Source organism: Dermacentor silvarum, chromosome 6 (genome assembly GCF_013339745.2).
Source record: "Dermacentor silvarum isolate Dsil-2018 chromosome 6, BIME_Dsil_1.4, whole genome shotgun sequence".
Taxonomy (NCBI): Eukaryota; Metazoa; Arthropoda; class Arachnida; order Ixodida; family Ixodidae; genus Dermacentor; species Dermacentor silvarum.
The window spans coordinates 149,039,325-149,062,666 of NC_051159.1; the positions used below are offsets into that span (position 1 = coordinate 149,039,325).

A 23,342-nucleotide genomic window follows, 5' to 3' on the forward strand; every position below is an offset into this window, starting at 1 on the left:
TGCGCATCGCCAGTAAGCTCGTACAAGCTCAATCGCTTGGACCAGTTGTGCAGCTTAGCTTTACTCGCGTTTTACGCACCAAAGATATATCTGAACGAGGAAATTCAGGAAGTGTTGACTTTTAACGCTTGTTCTATATTCGGTGCTTCAAATCACGCGCTGTTATGACGAGTTCAAGTGAAGTCTGGACGCTCTGCTGCGTGTCCTTTTCTCATCTTTCGCAGACATATCGTCTCAGCTGATTGATGACACGCAAAACGCAACGCCTGGTTGGCACGATGCTTAGGAACAAAGGGCTCCGAAAGCATTTACCACGTGCAGAAATCTCATCACAGGAGCGTTTGCGCAGACTAGGAGGGCACGTTGGCGAGAGGCTGGCTAGCCTCTGCAAGCCAACCTCTTGTGACGCCACCCCTCCCTCCCTTCAGGACTCATCTGCGCGTTGGCTCTCGAGAAATAGGTCCTCGTTGACTGCCAGACCTTTAACGGCATTGTTTTGTTCATGATAGCTTTTAGCGACGACCTCGTCCCCCTTGTCCCTCCCCACCCACTCTCCTTTCTGCTCTCTCCCATACTCTCCGCGCGCTCGGTGGCTAGATATTACCGTTCGCCTATTGCGTGCTGACGGTCAATTTTTTCATCGAACATTCCTTCATTATATTTTTTATGAATATGCTTCAAGATTGTCACGTGACGCTCCCTTCTATCATTTTTTATTCGTCCACGCGGCCAGCAATCAAACCCGCAACATTTCCCTAATCATGAGAACGTCATTGTCGGTTGCCAACTGCCACGTACAGGTCTTACCACTGATCTATAGGGGACTGGAAAGCGCTTCAAGCACCCTCGACAGAAGCCAACCTTGTGCCGGAAGTTGGCGCTTCACGACTTCGCAACAGGCACTTCACCTGCGCGGGAGTGCGGCATTTCTTCCCCTAAAATATCTACCTGTTGTGCCGCAATCTACCGAAGCAGGCAAAACAAGTGTTTTGAGAAGACGTCCAGAATTTTCCATCGCAGCGCCAACCGCCAACAGCGTCGCAAACCTGAGTGGCGCGCGCTGGAAGCACTGGTGAATGAGAAAAAAACTTTATGTAAGAGAAAACTATGGCATACGGGTTTAGATGATCGTAAAAGCTCTTACCAGACATGTACAGACAACATCTCACAAAATGCGGGAAAACCACGAAGAAAAATTTTTACTGCAGTAATATTATGTTACCGCAGTCACTAATAAGGGCAGCATACGCCCCGCTTCCGGGACAAGCCGCCGCACGACACCGCATTTCCGCTGGTTTCACCCGGCTCAGCGAGCGGTGAAGCGGCATCCAGCGAAACATAGTATAGATCAGTGGTTGTTATCCGTTAGTCAATAAAACGCGACGTGCGAGGCGTGAAAAGCACAAGTCGCACCTTTGGCGTTCTCGTTCTCGTCCCCCATGGTGCTGATCATGACCTCGCCGCTGGCCAGGCAGTGGGGAGTGTGCGGCGCCGACAGTCCTTCCCGGTGCAGCTCGTCACCCTCGATCACCTGTCGCGTCGAGGATAGTGGGATGGCGTCGTGATTATAGCTAAATAAAAAAAGAACAAAGAAAAAAACATCGCGGGGCTCATTGTCCTAGCGCAGCATACTACAGGTTGTGAAAGTTACCCGGGAGGCAAAACCTAAGCGAACATTGACGGTCACGAGGAACAGGGTTCCTCACGGTTCCACGCAAAATTTCGCTTCGGGCTTGCCTCTCAATTAATAAGTCTTGTATATACTGTGTTACTTTGAGTTTCACTGCGTTACCCGCTGGGGTAGCTCAATTTCTAAGGCGTTGCGCTGCAGAGCAAGAGGTCATGGATTCAATTCCAATGAGAGCGTAATGCAAAAAAGAGAAGAAAAAAGAAAAGAAAAGAAAAGAAAACACCCGTGTACCATGCATTGGTGCACGTTAAAGAACACTATAGGCGGTGGAAATTAATCTGGAGTCCCTCCACTACGGTGTTCCTCAGGAGTCATAACCCAGAGTGCAGTTCCTTGGCGTTAATCTTCACAATTTCATTTTAGTTCCACTCTTTGTGTCGCAGTCAAGCTCCAAGACATAGCTATTTTTTTATGACAATAACGTTGTTGAGGAGTCCCATCCTTTACATTATGTCACGCATAGGTCGGACAGATATGTTCTTTTGTGTCATAGTCGAGGGGTACACACAACAATCAATCAATCAATCAATCAATCATTTATTTATCGTGCCCAGGAACAACCATGCGGTCTGAGTGCTGGCGCACGCATACATAAAAAAGACGGCAGGGTAATATCAGTAAAACAAAAGAATGAATAAAAGTAACAATCTTGAAAAGAAGAGTACCTACAACAAGGCGCAAAATGCATACATAAGAAAAAGGGGGAGAAGATACGTTGAACAATTTGCGAGACTAATACACAACAACGGAAAGCTCAGAACAGAACAATGACAGCGAGTTATGAAAAATATCAAGGTCATGAAAGTGGGCGTTATAAGACTATTCTGTGGACGGTTGAGTGTTGGTGGTGACAGGCAGCAACATGGAAATGTCTGTGTTCTCTGGTGATATTGCGCGGAATACGAAACATCATACAACTGAGGAGGTCGGGGCACGTTAGAATACCGTGAAGGAGTTTGAAAAGAAACAGAAGGTTAGCACGATTACGTCGTCAGCGAAGTAAGGACAATGACAATAACCCTACAGTGCTAGAGCAAGGTCCAGCGTCCGTGTTAGCAAAGCGGTGCTGATGTGTGCTTAGAAACCTTTTCTGGGCCCGATCTATAATGTCACTGTTGGATCTATAGGAATGCCGTTCCAGACAACCAACGCGTATTCGAGTTGAGGAAGACATATTGTTGTGTACAACTTGCGGAACGGTGTAGGAGAACTGAATTTTCTCGATAGTCTGCAAACAGAGCCAAGAGTGCGCATACCCCGCATTTCAAAGCGTTTAATGTGAGCTGAAAAGTATATGGTTATATCAAAAAGTACACTGAGATCACTGCTTTCATGTACCTTACACAATGGTACAAAATCTACCGAATAAGAAAAAGAAATGCTTGCTGTTTTGCGGGTGAAAGTTGTGACTTTCGGTCTTAGCAGCATTCAAGGTTAGGTTATTATCTGTGCACCATTTAGAAAAAGAAAACAGGTCAGACTGCATGATGCGACAGTCATTAACAGTGTGAATTGCCTTAAATATCTTTATGTCATCGGGATATAGAAGGAATGATGAATGCCGAATGGCGGAAAGAACGTGATGAATAAAAAATAAAAAAAGGAGTGGTCCCAATACTGATCCTTGACGGACGCTGCTAGTTGGCACGTAAGAATACGTTTGGCCATTGACTTTAACATAACATGATCTATCAATAAGATAATTCCGCAAGAGATTTACAATTGACGATTCAACACCAAAGTGTAGGCTTGCCCCCTTTGGAGTACCGGCGAGGAGATCTGTGTCATGGAACTTGCAAGATTTGTGATAGTGAAGCGGCCGGTGAGGAACCCATGCTGATTTGGGATCAATGCGTTCTTCACAGTAAAAGACAATATCTTGTGAAGAGCAAGCTCAAAAATCTTAGGCGTGGCACATATAAGGGAAATTGGGCGATAATTTGAGACATCGGTTTTACAGCCAGACCTAAATACAGGAAAAACGCGAGCAACTTTCCACATGCGAGGAAAAGTGGAAGTATTCAGAGAGTTATTAAATATATATGTCAATACTGGAGCAAATATACTGCCGTAAGCTTTTAAAATTTCGGAGGGGATGCCATCAGGACCTGCAGGATAGGGAAGGTTTCAAGCGCTTAAGGCATTCGCTGATCAGCTTTTCATCAATCAAGACAGGACTAGATGTAGGAGCCGTTGTGTGCTGCTGACTGACAGCAGCGTTGAAACCTGAAGGTTTATATAAGGAAGAGAAATGGACAGCAAAACAATCCGAGGCTGCTTGGACGTCTTCTCCTCTATAGTAGAGTAGGCGAAAACTCTCCACGATTACTAGAGCGCTTGCGGATATACTTCCAAATTTAAGCCAGCCGGTCGGAGGCGCTCTTCTCCAAAATGAAATATATGAGTCATGATCCCGCCTATAGAGGCGTTTGCAGATCTCGAAAAAAGCGGAATTCTTCTCTCCACTCATTAGGCACAGGACTTCTGGATTTACGGTGCGCGCGCTCTTTATACTTTTGGGCAGTTATAAGTTCAGATGAGAACCAGTGGGGATATTTAGAACGTTCAGGGCTGTACTGAGGAATGTGTTTGCGCATACTGCTCAAAACAAACTTCGTAAACTGATCCATTTTGTCATCAACATTGGTTTTATCTGTGACCAGTGACCAATCGCTGGTGGACAAGAAATCATACAAGCCAGCATAATAACCCCGCTTGAAAGTAAAGTGAGATTTAATGCCAGTGGAGGAGCTCTGCCTCAGGGCTGACACAGAGGCAGTTATGTTAAGTGAAGGGTGAAACTTATCGGAAGGCACAAGGGAAATGTCAGAACGGGAGACATCTATAACTTGAGCATTCGAGAGGCAAAGGTCTAAAACGTTGCCACAGAACTTGGCGATCAAGTTGTTCTGCTGAAGAGAACAGAAGGACATAAAATGTCCGACAACAGGCTGCATTTGTTCTCTATGTAATGATTATAATGAGAATATGGAAGCGTGTTCCATTGAATTCCCGGTGTGTTAAAATCACCAAGAAGGATTACTCTGTGCTTTCTATGGGAGGATAAGACACTTTCAAAAGAAGAGATGACCTCATCAAACAAGACAGGAGAAATATAGAAAGTTCCGATTAAAAATTTTTCCCAGCGCGCTAGGCTGACTTCAAGCCAAATCGATTCCTGTACACTTTCTATGTCGTTACGCCTTACACATCTTAGTGAACTGTCGACAGCAATAAGTACGCCACCACCTTTTTGTTTAACTCCACTGAAGTCCCGGTAACTGAAAAAGACGTTGTAATGTGGTGCAAAAAAATCTGAAGAGGAAATTTCACTGCAGAGCCAAGTTTCGGAAATAACAAAAATAGGAAAGGAGGACGAAAGGACATTGGCGAAAAATTCACGTGCCTTGGTGCGAAGTCCTCGAACGTTTTGGTAGAAAATGTCCAGATTACCCACCACTTTGAGCTTTTAGGGTCTTCTCGGAAGCATGAAGCATGCCGTCGTGTAGCACCCCACGGAACGGCCTGAACAGGCATCCTATTGGCCACATCAGCGCAGACGAGAAACGAGGCATATGAATTATGCCTCGGCTTGAGGCGTTTGCAGGCAATCGGCGGTGCTCCGATGTTCGAGAGGTGAGCAGTCATATCACCAGACGTGGCATTATGAGAGAGCCTGGACACAAATATGGCTTTCGCTCGCGGGGCGCGTTTTGCCACAGCATTCCCTTGCTCTCCCCAGCTCCAAAACAGGCAGGCCGACGTTCACTCCGTGTTGCCTTGGAGAGATGGTCAACGGTGGCAGCACTCGGCGAAGTAGTCCGGATGGTCGCAGCGCCCGTTTTCTTGGACGGGTGGAGCGGCAGCACAGTAGGAGAAATAGGCGAAGACGGCTTGCCAAGCGCATCACGCAGGGAACGCACCTCGACCCGTAGCGCACCTATAGCCTCGGCCTGCTGAGTGGATGCCAGCGCGTGTTCCCTGCGCAGACGCTCGTTGTCGCTCTGCAGCCACCCCACCTCATCGCTGAGGAAGGATATTCCCTCGAACGCCTGAAGGAGAAGGCCACAAAAGGCAGCCATGTCACCGACCTCCTCAAAACCGCGGTCCCGACGAGAGCGACGACCTGTGGAGAGGTCGCCGATGGGGAAGCAGCGGGCGTGTTGGCACCGCTAAGCCTAACCGCTGAAGTGTCGGCGTGGCTGGCGTTCTGGCACAGGTTACACGTGAAAGCTTTCTCGTCAGATTTCAGAAGCTCGAGATCCTCGTCGGGCCATGCAATACACTTCACGTGTGACATTTTTCGCATGAAATACAGCGATGAAACTGCTGTTTGCCGTAAAAAGGTTGGGAGCACAGAATACAAACGGCTGTACTAGGCGCCATCTTGCGAATAATAATAATAATAATAATAATAATAATAATAATAATAATAATAATAATAATAATAATAATAATAATAATAATAATAATAATCACTTTGTACATATAATTTTGCTAGGTCTGTCGAAGCCTTCCATGGGCTTGCATGGCAGAAACCTGGCAGTCAAGCAGTCAGGGCAATGTCTTCTGTAACCTTATTACAGACAAACGAAATGTAAAACTAAGACAAAGAAAAGAAAAACGTATCACAGGTTTCTCAGGTAAACATGCCAACACTTAATGTTCAAATGAAAACACGTAGCACACAACAATCATTAAAACTGAGTAAGCATGGCACAATATATAAACAAAGTTCCATCCTATCGAGAACAAGAAAAAATAATTGTGAGAACTGTGGATAACAGCCTTACATTAATTTTGGCAAAAATTACACTACAACAAAATAGACTTTATACATGTGACAACTTCTATTCTATCATTGACTTCAGCGCCTTCTTTAATCCCGACAAATTTGTCTGATTCAGTACTGCACTGGGAACGTTATTAAACAGGTGGGGAATTTAATACCTTCTTTGTCCTCTTCCATAACGAGTTCTTGTCCGAGGAACTACATGTGCGGGATTTTTACGCAAAGCAACTCTCTTAATTATTGACAGTTTTGTAGTAGTAGTAGTAATAATAATAATAATAATAATAATAATAATAATAATAATAATAATAATAATAATAATAATAATAATAATAATAATAATAATAATAATAATAATAATAATAATTCAAGGGAAACTTTTGGATGCTAGAATACAGGCTCGAAACTTACCTATTGGGGTAAAGTTACAATAGCCTCAGAAAAAAAGCAAGCTCGTCAATATGCGCGCCAGTGTATTCCGTAGCTATTCCAGAGGCACGTCACAATGTGCCCCGTAATGCTGGGCAATCGTGCGAGGATCAATTATTCAATCCCAGTGCAGGTCGCATGCAAACAAAATTGTGCATCCACATCGCCCATTCGCGCTACAAAAGTGTCCGAAATGTCGTGGTCGTCCGCGACCCGGACGTTTCCCATGGGAGACACAAATCTAACACGGCGTCGTGTGCCTCGAAACAGTTGACCAACATGTGTGAAGAGCGGCTCACGTGGTTGCTTTTACTAGAGTGCTGGAGTGCTCAAGCAGGAAGTGTGGCTGCACTGTTCTTCTTGCTTTCCTAACCGATTGTAACTTCGTGGCTTCAATTTATTGCTCCCATTTACAGTTCCCTCGGAGCCTTAAAAGTTCCATGCACTGTTATATGTCAAACGGTATCTGAGGTCGATACCAACCGTGGCGCTTAGGGCTTCCTATGAACACACGTTACGGTTTGACGCTTGTTGACAAGACTTTGTACTCGTCTAACTGGGCATGAATTTTTACCCGAGATTCTCAAACAGACGTCCTGTGGAAAAATAGTGACGATGTCGTTTTACAAAGCCCCTTCGCACGTGGTATCCAGGAACCCTAATTACAAGCACAGCTAGATCAACAGGCGGCTTGAACTTGAAAGCTTAGAGTACACCAGAAAAAAAAAAGAAACAAACAAAAGAGAAATAAAACGAAGGAGAAGGTCGAAACCAGGTGTCTCTTTCCAGTCATTAGGCCGAAAGGGGCCGCTCGGTTGGTCTATCTATTTCCACGCCTTGCGAAACGCAAGTTGCGTGCGCGTGGATTCGGGCATGTGTGCGTACCTTGTACAGGGTCGGTGCCCTGGGATTGTGTGCCAAGTCGGCCACGTAGACGCGGTCGCTGTCGAGGCAGGGAAGCACCAGCTTGTCGCGTCGCTTGCTCGGGTTGCCGTAGCAGCTGCTGCACGTGTTCCAGTTCATGTGGTGCAGGCTGTCGCCGCAGTACGGCATCTCCAGGCGGTGAACCACCTGTGTGGACATGTCGCGCGTTGTTGTGGCGTGAAATGGATTATCAGGTGACATTCGGAGCCGGCTGGATCTCCGCAGCCTCTTCAACTAGACCTAAATTAAGACCCTAGATTGTGCTTTCGAGAACTCGCAACAAGTCTTCTTCCTCCTCTCCACGTGACTCTCACAACGCTACAGTAACGTGTACCGATACAATGAACATGATAGAATACATGAGCACCACAAAGCTTACATTGGAATGAGAAGTGTTCTACAATACGAAACATTTGAAAATAAGACAAAGCAAGAAATAAACACACACCTCGTCATTTATATTGGTAGAAAACAGCACGTAAAACAGGTGCGTTTGAAGATAGAGATACGAGGAAATACAGAAATATAAAAATTTGTTACTGCATGGAATGTCCAAGAGAAGAAATTGAAAAAAATCATGACGCCATTTAGAATCCCACCTGACATTGTACTGCGGTGAAAGCACTTAGGAATCTTATCGCGTTATGTTTGCGGTTTCTTGGTCAGCAAAATAAATTCGTTCAGTACTTCTGAGAAGTTATCTTCATTAGCTATATCAGCAAATGCACGATCAGTAGATTCCACTCGAGAAGTGCAAAGTAAAGGAAAGAAACACGGAGTAGAGTCCGGATCAACAAAATGTTGGTGAACATTGTTAGAATTGACAAATCACAGAAGAGCTGCAACTCCGGCTTTTATTTTAGTTTAGCTGTAGCGGTAGAGTTGTGCTATATCAAATGAAAAAAATTTTGCTCGGGAGGCTTTCTGTCTGGCTTTTAGTGATGCAAGGCGCATCTGACTTGCAAACAAACCAGATGGCAAATTTACTAACAAGAAGAGAAGAACTACGGTGTTGTTGCTTTTTTTTTTCAAACTCGTGACAGTTACCAGTTGTTCCAGTCGCATGCGTCTACGGGGGAGCTGCTGTTCTCGCTTCGATAAACAGAGCCAGACTCTCCAGTGTGCCTTGAATACAGTGAACAATGCGTCATTTACAGAGCCTGGCCTCACAGCTCATCAGCCCAGAAAACAATTCGAACTCTTCTACAGTACCTGAAGGCGACAGACTTGAGTGCCCGACTTAAGATAGGCTGCACCTGGCTTAGTGCATATGAAACTGCATCAAGACTCGTGTATTCTCTCTCTTTTTCTTTCACTCCCCCATCCCCCTCTCCACGTGTACGGTGGAGAACTGGGCAACTCTCTCTCTCTCGCTAGGCTTACAATATGTTAGGGTGCCGTCGTTGTTAGTATTCTCAATAAACCGCACACCTCGCAAACACAGAAACAAAAACGGAACGAGTGAGCTTTGATTTAAAATGTTTCTTCCCGATGAAAAAAATCCCGAGTTACACGACGCGGGTTTTCAAGATACTTAGCGTATGTACTTTTCTTCCACGCTTTCGCAAATACGATCACGAAGTTTTAGTTTAGCAGGCACGCGATGTTCGTGCCAAATTACTTGCGTCCACACGAGCCGTAGAATATGACAAGATCTTGCACGGCAAGAACCGATGGCACCTTTAAAAATAGAAGCATTCACGCACTCGCTCTTTTCAAAATATGTCAAAGAGGACTTCCTTCCCTGTGCATTAAGCTGATTAAATGCGCCCGCTGCGTACACGTAAGCATTCTGAAAGTACCGCAACTGCACCGTTGTTCCTAATGTCTTGCCGAGTTAGGCCGGGATATTGCGGCTTAGCATTCATTTTTATCCTTCTGAATGGCATAACCCGCTTCGCGGGCCCCCTCAGTGTCGGGTTGTTTTGCATGTTGTTTTCATTCGACCACGGTTGTGGCCATGCTGATTGCGCAGTCGCTAAAATAATCCCAAATTGCGCACTTTTTTTGTTTTTGTAAAAGTGGCTTCGCCTCAGCAGTACTCACTCGGCGGCAGTGGAAACTTTACAGGAGAAAACGTCGGGAAGGAGATGAAAAAGAAACAATTGCGCGGTTCATTGCATCGTGAGGGCATAGCTTGAGGCAACAACAACAAAAACAACACCTCAAGAGGACTGGCGCAAGCCCAAGGTATCACGGCAGTGGGCAGACAATGCCGGAACATTGTATGTAAATACAATGTTGTATGGAAATATGTATTTGCGTGAATAGGCTTAATGAATATGCATGAATATTCTTAAAACTGGTCAAGGTATATCTTACAGCCTTTCTGTTTACATGGAGTCGACTCTCGTGTACCTGATAAACTGCTCTCTGAACGAAATTATTGGTGCAGAAAGAATGAACCGAGCTCATGAGTACTGAGATCTTTATTAAACTATCCTTTGGTCTGTGAGTATGTTTCATACATTAGAAAATATTCAGTAATGCCACATTTCGTTTGCCAGTGCAACAGTGCAACTATTACAACTTACTCATAATACTTGAATTGTACGATTTATTTATTTATTTATTTATTTATTTATTTATTTATTTATTTATTTATTTATTTATTTATTTATTTATTTATTTATTTATTTATTTATTTATTTATTTATTTATTTATTTATTTATTTATTTATCCTGATATTCGAAGCACTGGTAGCAAACAAGTCGCCGACGTCTCCAAGATAAATAAAATGTTGCACAGGTGAAAGGATTGTGTGAGGTGAAATGAATCCAAACAGCAATTAAGCAGCTTGGTATACCACGCACTGAGTATTCGTTCGCAGAAAATAAAATAATCAAAGACAGCACAAAAAAAGAAATGTAGTCATTTTTGCCTATTCTGTGATATATATATATATATATATATATATATATATATATATATATATATATATACGTTTTTCTTGTTTTTGTAGGTTGCGGAGTGTCGTTCATATTGAGTCATTAGAGAGGGGAATTTCTTGTATTACGTCTTTGATCTTTTTATGTAGTATATGGAACCTGCTATATACCGGGTGTTCAAAATTAAGTTTACGGAATTTTTAGAAATCGCCTACGGCAGGTAGCATAATTATTATCATTGAGCTGGGTTATTCGATGAGGCGGACATTAGTAGGACGAGAAATCGAAACACATATTCAACTAATTAACAAAAATCACTAATTAAGTTATCAGTTATTACTTATCGTTAATAGTTGACGATAAAAGATTACCGTTATTGGTGTAACGACGGAAGGTCAGAACGTATACTGCGGAAACCTGTCCCCTATAGTTGCCAAAATCCGACGAAACTTTCCGGCGAATCCGACGAAGGTGTAAAAAGATTTCGATGCAAGCGAGAAATTAATAAGAAAGGAACCTGAAGTGCAGTCGAAATCAATCAGCCAGTCATCCATTCTAACACAACCCTCATAACCCGGCCATTTGACTGGGACTGATAAAAATCCCGCAGAACTTTGGGTCCTTTCCTTTTTCTGTCTCTTTAGCGGCAATCAACTTTCACTGATCAGAGTTTCTTGTCCCTCTGGGAACAGAACCGAAACTGGGGAAGTTCGAAGAAGGAAGACAGACGTGCAGCGCCAAAACTCTCGAAGCCATTCAAACTTCCTCACAACGCAGACATGACAAGCGCGCACTCCGCGATCTCAGAAAGACCGCAGAAAGCTCACCAGAAAGTCTCATTTGCCTACGAATGCGACGCTAGCAGCCGAAAGTGCAGCGGTGCGACGCGAGCCCCGGGTTCGAGCCGATAAGCACCGAGCGTTCGGCGAAAGCCCAGAAGCAAAGAGAAGTGAGATGCTGGGCTGAAGCCAAACACAGTACATGCGCGCGAGAGTCGGAATGCTCCGTGCGCTGTGCTTATTTATAAATTGATCTCCGACGAAAAAAGAAAATCCGCCGCCGCCTCGCCGTGGGAACGCTCGCAACGAGCCTCGCCTCTCCCAAGAGATTCCGTTTGTGGCAGTAAGACGTTCTCACGTTCCATTGTCTAATGTCCGTCAAAACAAGAGAAAGCGGAATTACGTCCTTTCTTTCCATCGCCATTATTCCTTCTCCTTTTCCCCAGTGCAGAGTACCAAGCCAGGTCAAGCTACAGTTCAGGTCATCCTCTCTTACTTTCTGTAAATATACATTCCGCCACGTTACGGCATAGCTAAAGCCCTATGTCAAGGCCAGCGGCTTGTAAAAAGGCCAGGGCTGCCGTTATAATCAAGGCTATGCTGTTTGCTTTAGGCCAAGGAGGCAAAACAATGTCCTCAGATAGTGGTCTGCTATATCGATGTGTGCAGCCGAAGAGACCAGCTTCTGTTGGTCTCGCGTGTACGCCAAACAAACACAAAACACGCTGTGCAAGTGTATCTGGCACTTCACTGTGCGAGCTTCTCGACCTCGCACAAATAAGTGGCCACAAGATAACCTTTCAGTGGATGCCTGCACACTCTGGCGCAGGTCGGGAATGGGCCGGCAGACGCTGAAGCAAAGATGTCCTTGAACACTGGATCTGAGCACTGGTTGTCGCGAACGGACATAAACGACCTGCCAGCATCGCGTCATAAGCAACTATACATTTCAGCGCTGGACACAACCAGGTAGACATAACGAACGATTGCATAAGTGGGATCCGGAAGTGAAGTTTCGCATGCCTCATCAGCCGAAAGCAAAAAAAAAAGAAAAGACAGAAAGACAGAAAAAGCACGGCAATACGTCTAAAGCATGACAAGAGTATGATGCACCAACTCACAATTTCGCAATACATGTGAAATTTGTGGCAAAAATTTAAGGTTCCTGGTTTATTTAGAAGTGTTGCAAATAATTACTGAATCCTTGTTTACTACTTTCATGTTCTTGGCAATTAGCTGCAACAATATGGAATGTTCGGCTACTGAAAAGACCCCTATTTCAGAGAATTGTAACTAAACGCCATACACATATTACACAACCCTGCAGACGAGAAAAATATTATTTGAAAAAGAAAATGAAATAATCAAAAGCTTTCACAATCGCATGGAGTTAAGCTCTCTAAATACACTCCGTAAATGTACAAATGACTTGACAATAACAGTAAATCTTTACAATGCATAACGCAGAGTCAGCGTACGACCTGTGACAATTACAATCACTCCGCTCACGATTAAATGCGTCACTTCAATAGAAAGCGTACGAGAAGTCTGTGACACTGAAAACGTTTCAGGATAACAAAATGAGGTAAAATAAAGAAAAGCACCCCAATAAACACAATATGTCAATGGTACGACAAAGTCATCATGGCGCTGTTGCAAGGCATAATTTACGTCACGAGGGGTTTGTACTTGGTTTTTATGGGGTCCTTGGTGACCTAAACAAGGCAGCTTGTTCATATTTGGCGAAAATAAGGGATATGTTATGAGTTATATTTAGGTAAAATCCAAAGTGTGTGGATTTAGTGCGGCCTTTGGAATAAATTGCGTATACAAGTGATCTGCAGCGCTATGAGAGTATTTTACGAACGGCACAAAATTGAGCATGCTGCTCTGACGTAACTACAAATGCCATTAAAATAAAACTTAGCAAAATAGGGCTTACCACAAGGTAAATCTGTGTGCGAATGAAATACAGCTTTTGCACATAAAAAAATCATTAAGCAAGTTCTAGGAAGTGTCACGCGACCTTTATCAGCTAGATTTCCCAATGTACCGAGATAACTCTGCGTTACACAAACATTTTATTCATCAAAATGGGGGCCATCTGAAGTGCAATGTGTCTCAATGTTTTAACGTTTCTGGCTCAATTAAGGGCGTTACAAATAATTATCGAACTCTCGTTTTCCGGTTTATTGTTTATTTTTATGATTATGTTTATGTTTGGTGAACGTAATGTCCAGGTAGTGGGTGATGTGTAGGTGAAATTTCAAGATGGGTGTATTGATTGCTGCCTTTGAAATTAATTACGTATGCAATCTCTCCGGAGCGTTATAAGTGTGTCTTACGAACAGTGCAGAATTTCGCTCATTGCCCTGGAAGAACTAACAAATACCAACGAGATCAAATTGAGCGAAATTAGGGGACTGCTACGGCGAATCTCTGTGCGAAGTTAAATACGTGTGCATGAGCTGCAGCTCTTACAAAAAAAAAGGAAAAAATTCTTAATCAAGTGTTCGAAAGTTTCACCCAGCCGTTTTCAGCAACACTTGCCAATCTCCCGGGATACGTTACACCAAGTTTATATTTCGTAAAAATGGGTTTTGGCGAAACATTAGCGCTCCCTCCCTAATTAGAAGTGTTGTAGGTAATTACTGAGCCCTCACTTTTTTTTTCATATTTTCATGCGTTATACGAGGTTCGTACTAGGTGGTTTCCCTAGTGTCCTCAGTGAAGTAAACAAGGCACATCGTTTATATTTGTTTAAAATTACGGGCAGGTTATGAATGATGTGTTGGCAAAGTTCGAAGACTGTAGACTCGTTACAGCCTTGTAGTAAATTACGTATTCAAGCTATCTGCAGTATTGTAAGTGTGTTTTACAACAACACAGAAAGTATCCCACCTGCCCTGAGACAATTGTGAACCCAACCAAGATTGCATTTCGCGAAAACTGAGAAGTGGGGATGAGTCTATAGCCAGTGTTCGGGCGAAGTAAAACGTGTGTCGATGAATTGTAAAATCCACCTTTGTGAAACATTTCCTAACACGTGCTCGAAAGCTTAGCATGCGGCCAAGGTTTCAAACAGGCCGGCCATATACGGGCAACGTGTTAAAGTACGTGATTTTATTACAGGCAAATGAAATTCTGATTGCAACTGCTCAAAAGCAGCAGCTTCGCTGGAAATTGGGTTGCGATTCTGCAAGGGCGCACAAGGCTGCTGCACTTCTTTTTGTGGCTCCATAGTTACGTTCAATTCGCACGTGTTCCTGGCCAAAAATTGCCACGTGAAGCAAAAAAAAAAAGAAGAAAGAAAGACGGCGACTGGTTTTCCTTTAAAACAATAATGAAACATTGGTGTTTTCTGCATGACGTCTCTGTAACTGGTGATATTTCTCCAGGCGTCTCTCCTTCCGACACTGAGCCAGGAATTACTACTCTGCTACGTCCGAAAACGTACTTTCTCAAACATCTGACGTATTTCACTTCTCTCGCTGTTCCTCCCTAGAAAAAAAGCGATCCGTACGAAGCTCATACCCGATACATATTGCGCCTTCCCTTGCCAACAGATAAATCTTCTCGTCGCCATGACGACCGCCTTTCGACGGGAAACGAACACATCTCTTATTGCGGCGAGAAGCTACCTCCACCTGTTCGTTCGCCAGGCGGCGCAAACAACTGCCTTACTCGCGCCAAAGGCAAACATAGATATCAGAAATAGGTTGACGTGTCTCAAGTTTTGTTTCACCTCACCGGAAATCGCTTATATAAAGAATGTGCTTAAGGCAGCACCACGCGCGAGAGCAAATAGAAATGTGCGAGTAAAAAAAAAAAAAGAATGAAAGGCGTCGTATGACCACCAAGGCCACTTCGAAACGTCAGAAAGAGAAGCGAGAATTTAAAAACGACGTCGCTTTCTGTTATTTATTATTATTTTTTTTTGATCGTCGAAATCGCCAGAATGCCATAGCGTCCCAAAACAGCACGCACGTCGAACGCCTACTCACGCTGATCCAAATTTCGCTCGGTTCCATAGTCATTTCTACGTTCTGGAAGCCGGCGGCACTGACGTCAAATACCCGCCGGCTCGCGTTTTTGAAATTCTAATCTCTCGCCGTTCTCGGCTTCAATTGCCTCAATCGCTTATATCCGGTGCCCTTTGCGATTGTTCGCAACAGGCGGTTGAATTCCGAAAAGCTGAAATCTGAAACTACATTTCTAGACATACGCGGTGTCAAATATAGTACCAGAAGTTGCGTTAGAAACGATAGCGCTGTTTGTCCACGCGTAGCTTTCTAAGCTTCCGACGAAACTGGGACGAAGACAGGACGAAATTAAATAAATCTTGTAAATTTTTGACAAGTCAGAACTAGAAAGCTTTGAATATGTTTGGTAGTGAAATAATTCATTTAAATTAACTTAGCTGTTGAAGAGAACAAATTCTAATTTTAAAAATTAACACACTTTTTTTAAAAGAGCGTGAATATGAAACACACATGCCGCAAGGTGCAGGCACTTTCTACCGCAGCAGTGGTTCCCCGTATTTAGCTGGTGCGTGGCACGTGCCATGTTCCACGGTGCCACACTGCGCGTGCGTCGTAACTTGCTCAATTTGACGGCTTCTGACATCTATTAAGTCGATGAGAACTTGCGCCATTCCACGTCCACCTCTGCGTTCATCCATTTCTATGTCGCGCTGCTTCTCTTCTTCACCTATCTATAAGAATCATATATGTATTGTCGCTGTAGAGAAGAAAAACGCTGCTAGCAGGATAGCCCTGTCAAATCAGTTCTGCAGAAATCTGCAGTGCGGAGGTAGTTTTCATCAAAGAGAAAAAAATTTCATCCACCCTAGAGTAGCGCGAAGTTTCTAACCGTGTCAATCTATATGCTACTAGGCCCTGACTACGCTACTCTACCAGTCATGGAGTATCGCGGAGGTATAAGAGAGTGATACAAACTTTAATATGCTGGAGATGCTGGCCTAGCTGGTCGCCTGGTACGAATCTACAAGATATGCTACTCTCCCTACCCTAGAATAGCAGGAAGTGAAAGCTATGCTATTATCCCTACTCCAGAATAGCATGAAGCTATAAACTGCTACACTAGAGTGGTTCGAAGATATAGACTATATGCTACTATGCCGACACTATGATACTGTCCGGATGTATACGGCCATCTTCACTTTTGTGAACACTTCCTCTACCTTGTGAATTTCCGCAGAATTGATACGCCATATTTTTGGTCCACGCGCATCGCACTTTCGATAAAGTCGGCCACGCCCTGATGTCTGCAAGCCTCCTGGTTAGCTCACGCGGTTCACGCGACGGCTCTGAAAAGAAGTTCTCAGGTCCGGTTTCTCGACTAGGACGAAATTGTCGTGCGCTTCGGAACTTCGGTTGGAATATACCCTTATAGGTTTAGTGAAATTTGTAGCTGGGCGAGTTGGCTGAACACTAAGGAACGCGTAATAGTGCGACAAGGGAAGAAAAACTGTAGAAGGAGGGAGTAGAAAGGAACAGCACGGGCGCTGAACTTCAGCTGCCTATATTCAGAGTGCGGTTTCATATCGAGAAAAGATGCATGCACTGCATTAGCGACATTCTACCTTTTTTTTTTTTTTTTGATGGGGGGAGGGAGAGATCGAGATCCAATTGTTTAACACGTTGCTGTAATTTTTTGACGTTACCACTGCAAGCATACGCAGTTATATTCTTTCGCCACCGCACTCAGAGTTGAAGTTTAGCGCCCGCTATGTTCCCTGTCTTCTCTCGCCTTCTTAAGTTCTTTTTTTCTTTCCTTTGTCGCGCTATTATGCATTCCTTAGTCCGTACAGGTTTTCCTCGCAGCTTCGCGGTCTTGGTGCTATTCTCGGGTGGATGACTCCTGTTGCTACTATTGCTGCTGCAAGGTGGCGATCACCGTTCAGGATAGCCACTAAAGAGCCTGCAGGGTCCCACCTTGCAGTAGTCGGGGGAGTCCTGGTCGACGCACACGGTGGCCAGGTAGTCGGGCCTGTCCTTCTGCGGTACCGAGCACGGTAGCCAGAGCATCTTCTCGTGCCCGCCCTCGGCCATGGCCTCGAGCGGGGTGCGGTAGCCGACCGAGTCCGGGCACCGCTCCACTCCCACACGGTTGGCGCCGCCGTTGGCGGTGCTCACGCATCCTGCATGATGGGTGCAAATTGAATTGAATTCTGTGGTTTCACGGGCCTAAACCACGATTCGATTATGAGACACGTCGTAGTGGGGGACTCAGGATAGCGTGCAAAAGTGACGGCGAACGGGATGTGGGAGAAAGTCACGACCATTTAGCCTCGAAATCAACGTGGGAAAACGCAGAATCGGTCATTTAGAACAAAAAAAAAATAAAGGCGTGCACTAACAAAGCGCTGGATAAATTCAGCTATGTGTCTTTTTACTTTCCTAGTCCAATTAGTACGCGCGGTTTTCTCTCTAGAGGGCTATGTAGCACAGGTGCGGACAAAAGTAATTAGAACACGGGGGCTGAGGCCGAATCGCCATCCTAGTGTTCTCTAGCAGCTTCGGGAGGATACTATAAATTGAATCACGCATGCGCACAGGCCTGCCCTGGTAGCCAGTTCGCACCTCTCGGTTTCTTTACCCTTGGATCGGAGCTCGGAGTGGCGTTTGTAGCTCCTGCGGCTGAGCACTCGCTAGTGTGATAGTGCCGTAGTATAACTACACTCGCCTGTGCCAAGGGGGCGTGTCTAGGGCGTCCTACACTGCAATGTAACTAGAGAAACAGCTATGCTATCAACACAATCACGCTAGCGACTGTTCAACCACAGCAGCTGCGAGAGACGCTGCAATCTACCATGCAATCTACCATGCCACGCAGTGGTCACGTCACATGTTGGTGCGGTAACGTCACTTGCATTCAAGGTGCACTAAATATGAACACCAGAACAAAGTTTATTGGCAAACAAAACTTTCTGAACATCATATAATTACACTAAAGCAGAAAGCGGGTGGAGACGCCGCGTTGAAGTTCTCGCACTATAGCTTTATTGTGACGCCATGATTTTTGATAGCGTCTGTTCGAGACTAGTTATTCGCGTTACGCAGGAACTAAAGACTACAGCTAACAAGCTTTGATAAAAATACTCTGATTACCATGACATCACAGTGACGTACCCGCGCTACGACTTGGGCACGAAATTCAACAACGGAAACTGATGCCTTCAGCTTTCTCTCTGTCTCTCTCTTTTCTCCGAATGATTCAGAGGCTAGGACGATAACCTAAAAATTCACGCAGAAACTCCTCTGGGAGTTGTCTAAGTATGCGTAAGCATTGTGCCCCTTCCTCATCACCACGCAGTCCCGGTGTCACTATCAATGTTATGAAACTTGATCCGACCAGTATAAATGACAGGCACTCCAGGCGACACGAGCTGCTGCAGGACGACGGCGCAATTAAATTTATGACGCAAGCAAACTAGTGCGGGTGGCGGCAACAGGTACGCTGATGACGTTCCAATCATTATAAGCCGTTATCGCTCTTTATCGCTGTTATCCATCCGCGTCGAACCATTATGAACCGGGATCAACCAGTACTCCGGCGGTAGCTGCGTATGGCGCGGCCGCGTGGCCTTATCTTGATAGCGATCTGCGATGGGGACAAAGTGCGGCGGGTGCTGATAGCTTCGTGTGCGCTATGCTCTCACCGCTTAGTTCGCGTTGAAGCGAGAGGCAGCACGAAAGTCAATTCGCTCGTTACTATGGGCGCTATCTCGAAAGTGGTCGTCTTAAGTGACGGACGGACGGACGAGTTTCCTCGTTGAATAGACATAGAAATGCTCACGCATTTAATTGTATCACTTGATTCAGTGCTTCTATCAGCTGTTCCTTTGAAACTTATTGACCAGGGTGCAGAACGTCCTGTCCCATACACAATAAAAAAAGACGCTTCAAAATTAGGCGCCATGCAACAGTAAGTCGTCAGCGTCAATTAGGTAAGCGTCATTGCATGAAGTATATTGTTAAAGTAGTAATGAAACCCTGAATTAAGTATAGTGTTAAAATAGTAATGAAAGAGATACGCAGTCAGATTACACATTTGCACTGCAATCGCTGACTAACAAAATTACTATAGAGAACAACATGCGTCACGCTGGTAAGCGTTTGTATAGGAGTGGTGTTTTATTAATTCCTAATTAAGTCACCCTGATGAGAGTCACTATCATAAAAAGTAGATGGTTATTTTCATCCAAGAACATTGCTATTAAATAGTTCATACTGTGCAGTTTCTACTTATTTTATCGAGTAGTGGTCCGTAGTTAATGCAATTGCCTCCACAATTAAAAAAAAAAAAAAAACGTTGGAGGACGCTTAAGCTTCCCCTTTAACAGTGAAACGCGATAGCATTCAAAGATCCCTGGCTGCTTATCAGGCTTACCGGCAACTGCAGATTTCTTTTTCCTCCAACTTCACCTCCACATGTGGCTGCCGTAAGGAGCCTACCCTAGGCTGCCGTAAAGGCTGCCGAGGAGACGAACGCCATCTGTATGTGTTTGAGTTGCCGCGTAAGAAAATTATGTTTTCTCGTATGTTCAAATTACAATCCGACACTTTCCCGTCTGTAGGTGGTTACGTCGTACTTCACAATTTTTCTGGCTCATTTTACTTTGAGAAATTCGATTAGTTCCCCAATGCCTTTGCACCACGCGGGGGGCCTGCGTGGTCGGTCGGGGTGGTGCGGGATAATTTTCTTGACCGCGGACGCCGACACCAAGACCGACGCCAGATTTTCTGCGACACGGGGCCTTTAGCGCTATGGCGTTAAAATTTCACGACTGTGTTGTGTTGTAGAGCACGATGTTGCTCACAGTGAAGTCAGAACTGCCCGCGTGCACTGGCAGGCCAATGGATGGGACGCGATAGAGCATATCAAATAAAGAATAATATTTTTTTCCTAAGTTTAAATATTTAAAGTCGCCCGTAGCATTAGAACAAAGCTATACTCATTGAGCGGAATTACTCGAAGAGGCGGACATTGCACCACACATCAAAATGTATATTTGAAAATTAACAACATTTCACTAATCATCTTTTATTGCGATAGCAATTATACGGACACTCAAAGAGGATTTCTGCCATTGCCGTCGTCGTGAGGTTCCGTATGATGTCAATGGCGATGAAATCGTCGCCGCACGCCGGACGCTGTATGTCCGAGTGAAAGAGCGCGAGGGACGGGCACCTTCACGGGGAGCGAACACACGGCGGAGAACAAACGCGCGTTCTGCGCCGTGCTACAGTGTACTAGAACTGTAGCCGTCCTCCCTGAAGGGCTGCAGAATTAAGCGTCTCTTTCCTCCTTTACAATCTTTACAATATTTCCTCCTTTACAATATATATATATATATATATATATATATATATATATATATATAGAGAGAGAGAGAGAGAGAGAGAGAGAGAAAGAGAGAGCAAACGCGACTTCTTCCGTCGCGCGGAAGGCCATGGGGGGCGGGAGGGAGGGAGGGAGGCGACGTTTAGATGCGGCACCAAATGCGTATTTATATAAAAAGTTGTCGCAGTTTCACCTGAAAGGCGAAGCATCAATTGCGATAGCAAACTTGTAGAGAGCTATACGGAGTAATGATATTAGCTTTATCAGCTGTATAAACTTGGACATGCAGCAGCATCGGTAACACGCAGAACTGTTGTCGACGCCATCGGCGTTTTGCCCGCGTTCGCTCAACATGCGTGCGGCGTTGGTGACTGTTGCCGGAGCCTCTTATATAAATAGGCACTGCGTGCCGCAGCTAAACGTCACCTCCCTTCCCTCCCCCTCCCCCACGGCCTCTCGCGCGTCGGAATAAGGCGCGTTTGCTCTACATATATGGTGATTGTAAAGGAGAAAAGAGACGCCTACTTCTGCAGCCCTTAAGCGAGCACGGCGCAGAACGCGCGTTTGTTCTCCGCCGTGCGTTCACTCCCCGGGAAAGACGCGCCCCTCGCGCCCTTTCACTCGCACATACAGCGTTCAGCGTGCGGCGACGATTTCTTCTCCAAATGACGTCATACGGAACCTCACGGCGACGGCGACGGCAGAAATCTGCTTTTGAGTGTCCATATAATTGCTATCGCAATAAAAAGTTGTCGCAGTTTCACCCGAAAGGCGAAGCATCAATTGCGATAGCAAATTTGTAGAGAGCTATACGGAGTAAGGATAGTAGTTTTATCAGCTGTACAAACTTGGACATGCAGCAGCACCGGCAACACACAGAACTGTTGTCGACGCCGTCGGCGTTTTGCCCGCGTTCGCAGAAAACGCGCGCGGCGTTGATGACTGTTGCCGGAGCCTCTGGGGGCCGCTCGGAGGTTTTCGACGAGATCACAACGGGACACTCGTCGAGCAGCGTCGGAAGTCTTTACCACCTTCTCGCCTCACAACGTTTTTATATAAATAGGCATTTTGTGCCGCAGCTAAACGTCGCCTCCCTTCCCTCCTCCTCCCCCCCCCCCCCGGCCTTTCGCGTGTCTGAAGAAGTCGCGTTTGCTCTGCATATATGGTGATTGTAAAGAAGGAAAGAGACGCTTAATTCTGCAGCCCTTAAGTATAGTGCCTAGAATATACTAAGTATATTAAGGCACTGTACCTTAAGGGAGCACGGCGCACAACGCGCGTTTGTTCTCCGCCGTGCGTTCACTCCCCGTGAAAGCGCGCGTCCCTCGCTCCCTTTCACTCGCACATACCCTCTCCCTTCCACCCTTCTCCCACTATTTCCTTCCTTCTCCCCCCATTCCCCTCCCCTCAGATGCTGAGCCGTGCTCCCTATAAGGGCTGCAGAAATATGCATCTTTTCCCACCCCGAACCTCTACTACTACTACTACATACAGCGTTCGGCGCCCGGCGACAATTTCATCGCCTTTGACATCATACGGAACCTCACGGCGACGGCGACGGCGACGACGACGGCGACGACGACGGCGACGACGACGGCGACGACGACGGCAGAAATCTGCTTTGGAGTGTCCATATAATTGCTATCGCAATAAAACGTTGCGAGGCGAGAAGGTGGGTAAGATTTTCGACGCTGCTCGACGAGTGTCCCATTCTGATCTCGTCGAAAACCTCCGAGCTGCCCCCAGAGCACCGGCAACAGTCACCAACGCCGCGCGCGTTCGGTGCGAACGCGGGCAAAACGGCGACGGCGTCGACACCAGTTCTGCGCGTTGCTGGCGCTGCTGCATGTCCAAGTTTATACAGCTGATAAAACTACTATCCTTACTCCGTATTATCTACTAAGTTGCTATCGCAATTGATGCTTCGCCTTTCGGGTGAAACTGCGACATTTTTAACCAATTACGTTAAGGCACATATTGCAGTTTACGAAATTAAATTCAGGCAGATCTCAACGTACTTACATTTGAAACGAATTTTGAAACTTGCACCAGTTTTGAGATAGGCACCGTCAAGCTTGCGGTAAACATGCAGTTGTTCTACTTGCTTTTTTTTTTTTCACGAACACTTTTTGATGCGTTGAAGTACAAGAATAACTGGAACACTTGTATATATATATATATATATATATATATATATATATATATATATATATATATATTCGTCGCACATTTCGGGAATTCATATATCGAAACTGCTGTCATCCTCAGCATTCATTCCAAGTGGATATACTTGCGAGCGCACCGACTGCGACTTGTAAATTACAATTTTTGCCGTAAATTAATTAGTTTAGAAGTTAATTAGCGCAACTTTGGCACTTGGTCTAGTGTTGATTTCGAGTTCTTGTGCAAATAATGTCCGCCTCTTAGAGTAATCTAACTGAAGCAGTAGGATTGTGCTACGTGCCACGAG

At 45.1% G+C, this 23,342-nt stretch overlaps 1 protein-coding gene across 1 annotated transcript in view; it reads right to left on the minus strand.

The window, feature by feature from the left end:
• The window catches only part of LOC119456208 (methanethiol oxidase), a 162,729-nt gene that overhangs the window by 53,723 nt on the left and 85,664 nt on the right, over positions 1–23,342 (minus strand). Inside the window, exons 2-4 of the mRNA XM_037717837.2 lie at positions 17,461–17,666; positions 7,797–7,982; positions 1,414–1,531 (exon numbers count right to left, since the gene is read on the minus strand). Coding sequence (XP_037573765.1) covers positions 1,414–1,531; positions 7,797–7,982; positions 17,461–17,666 — 510 coding nt within the window. The remainder of the gene's footprint in view (positions 1–1,413; positions 1,532–7,796; positions 7,983–17,460; positions 17,667–23,342) is intronic.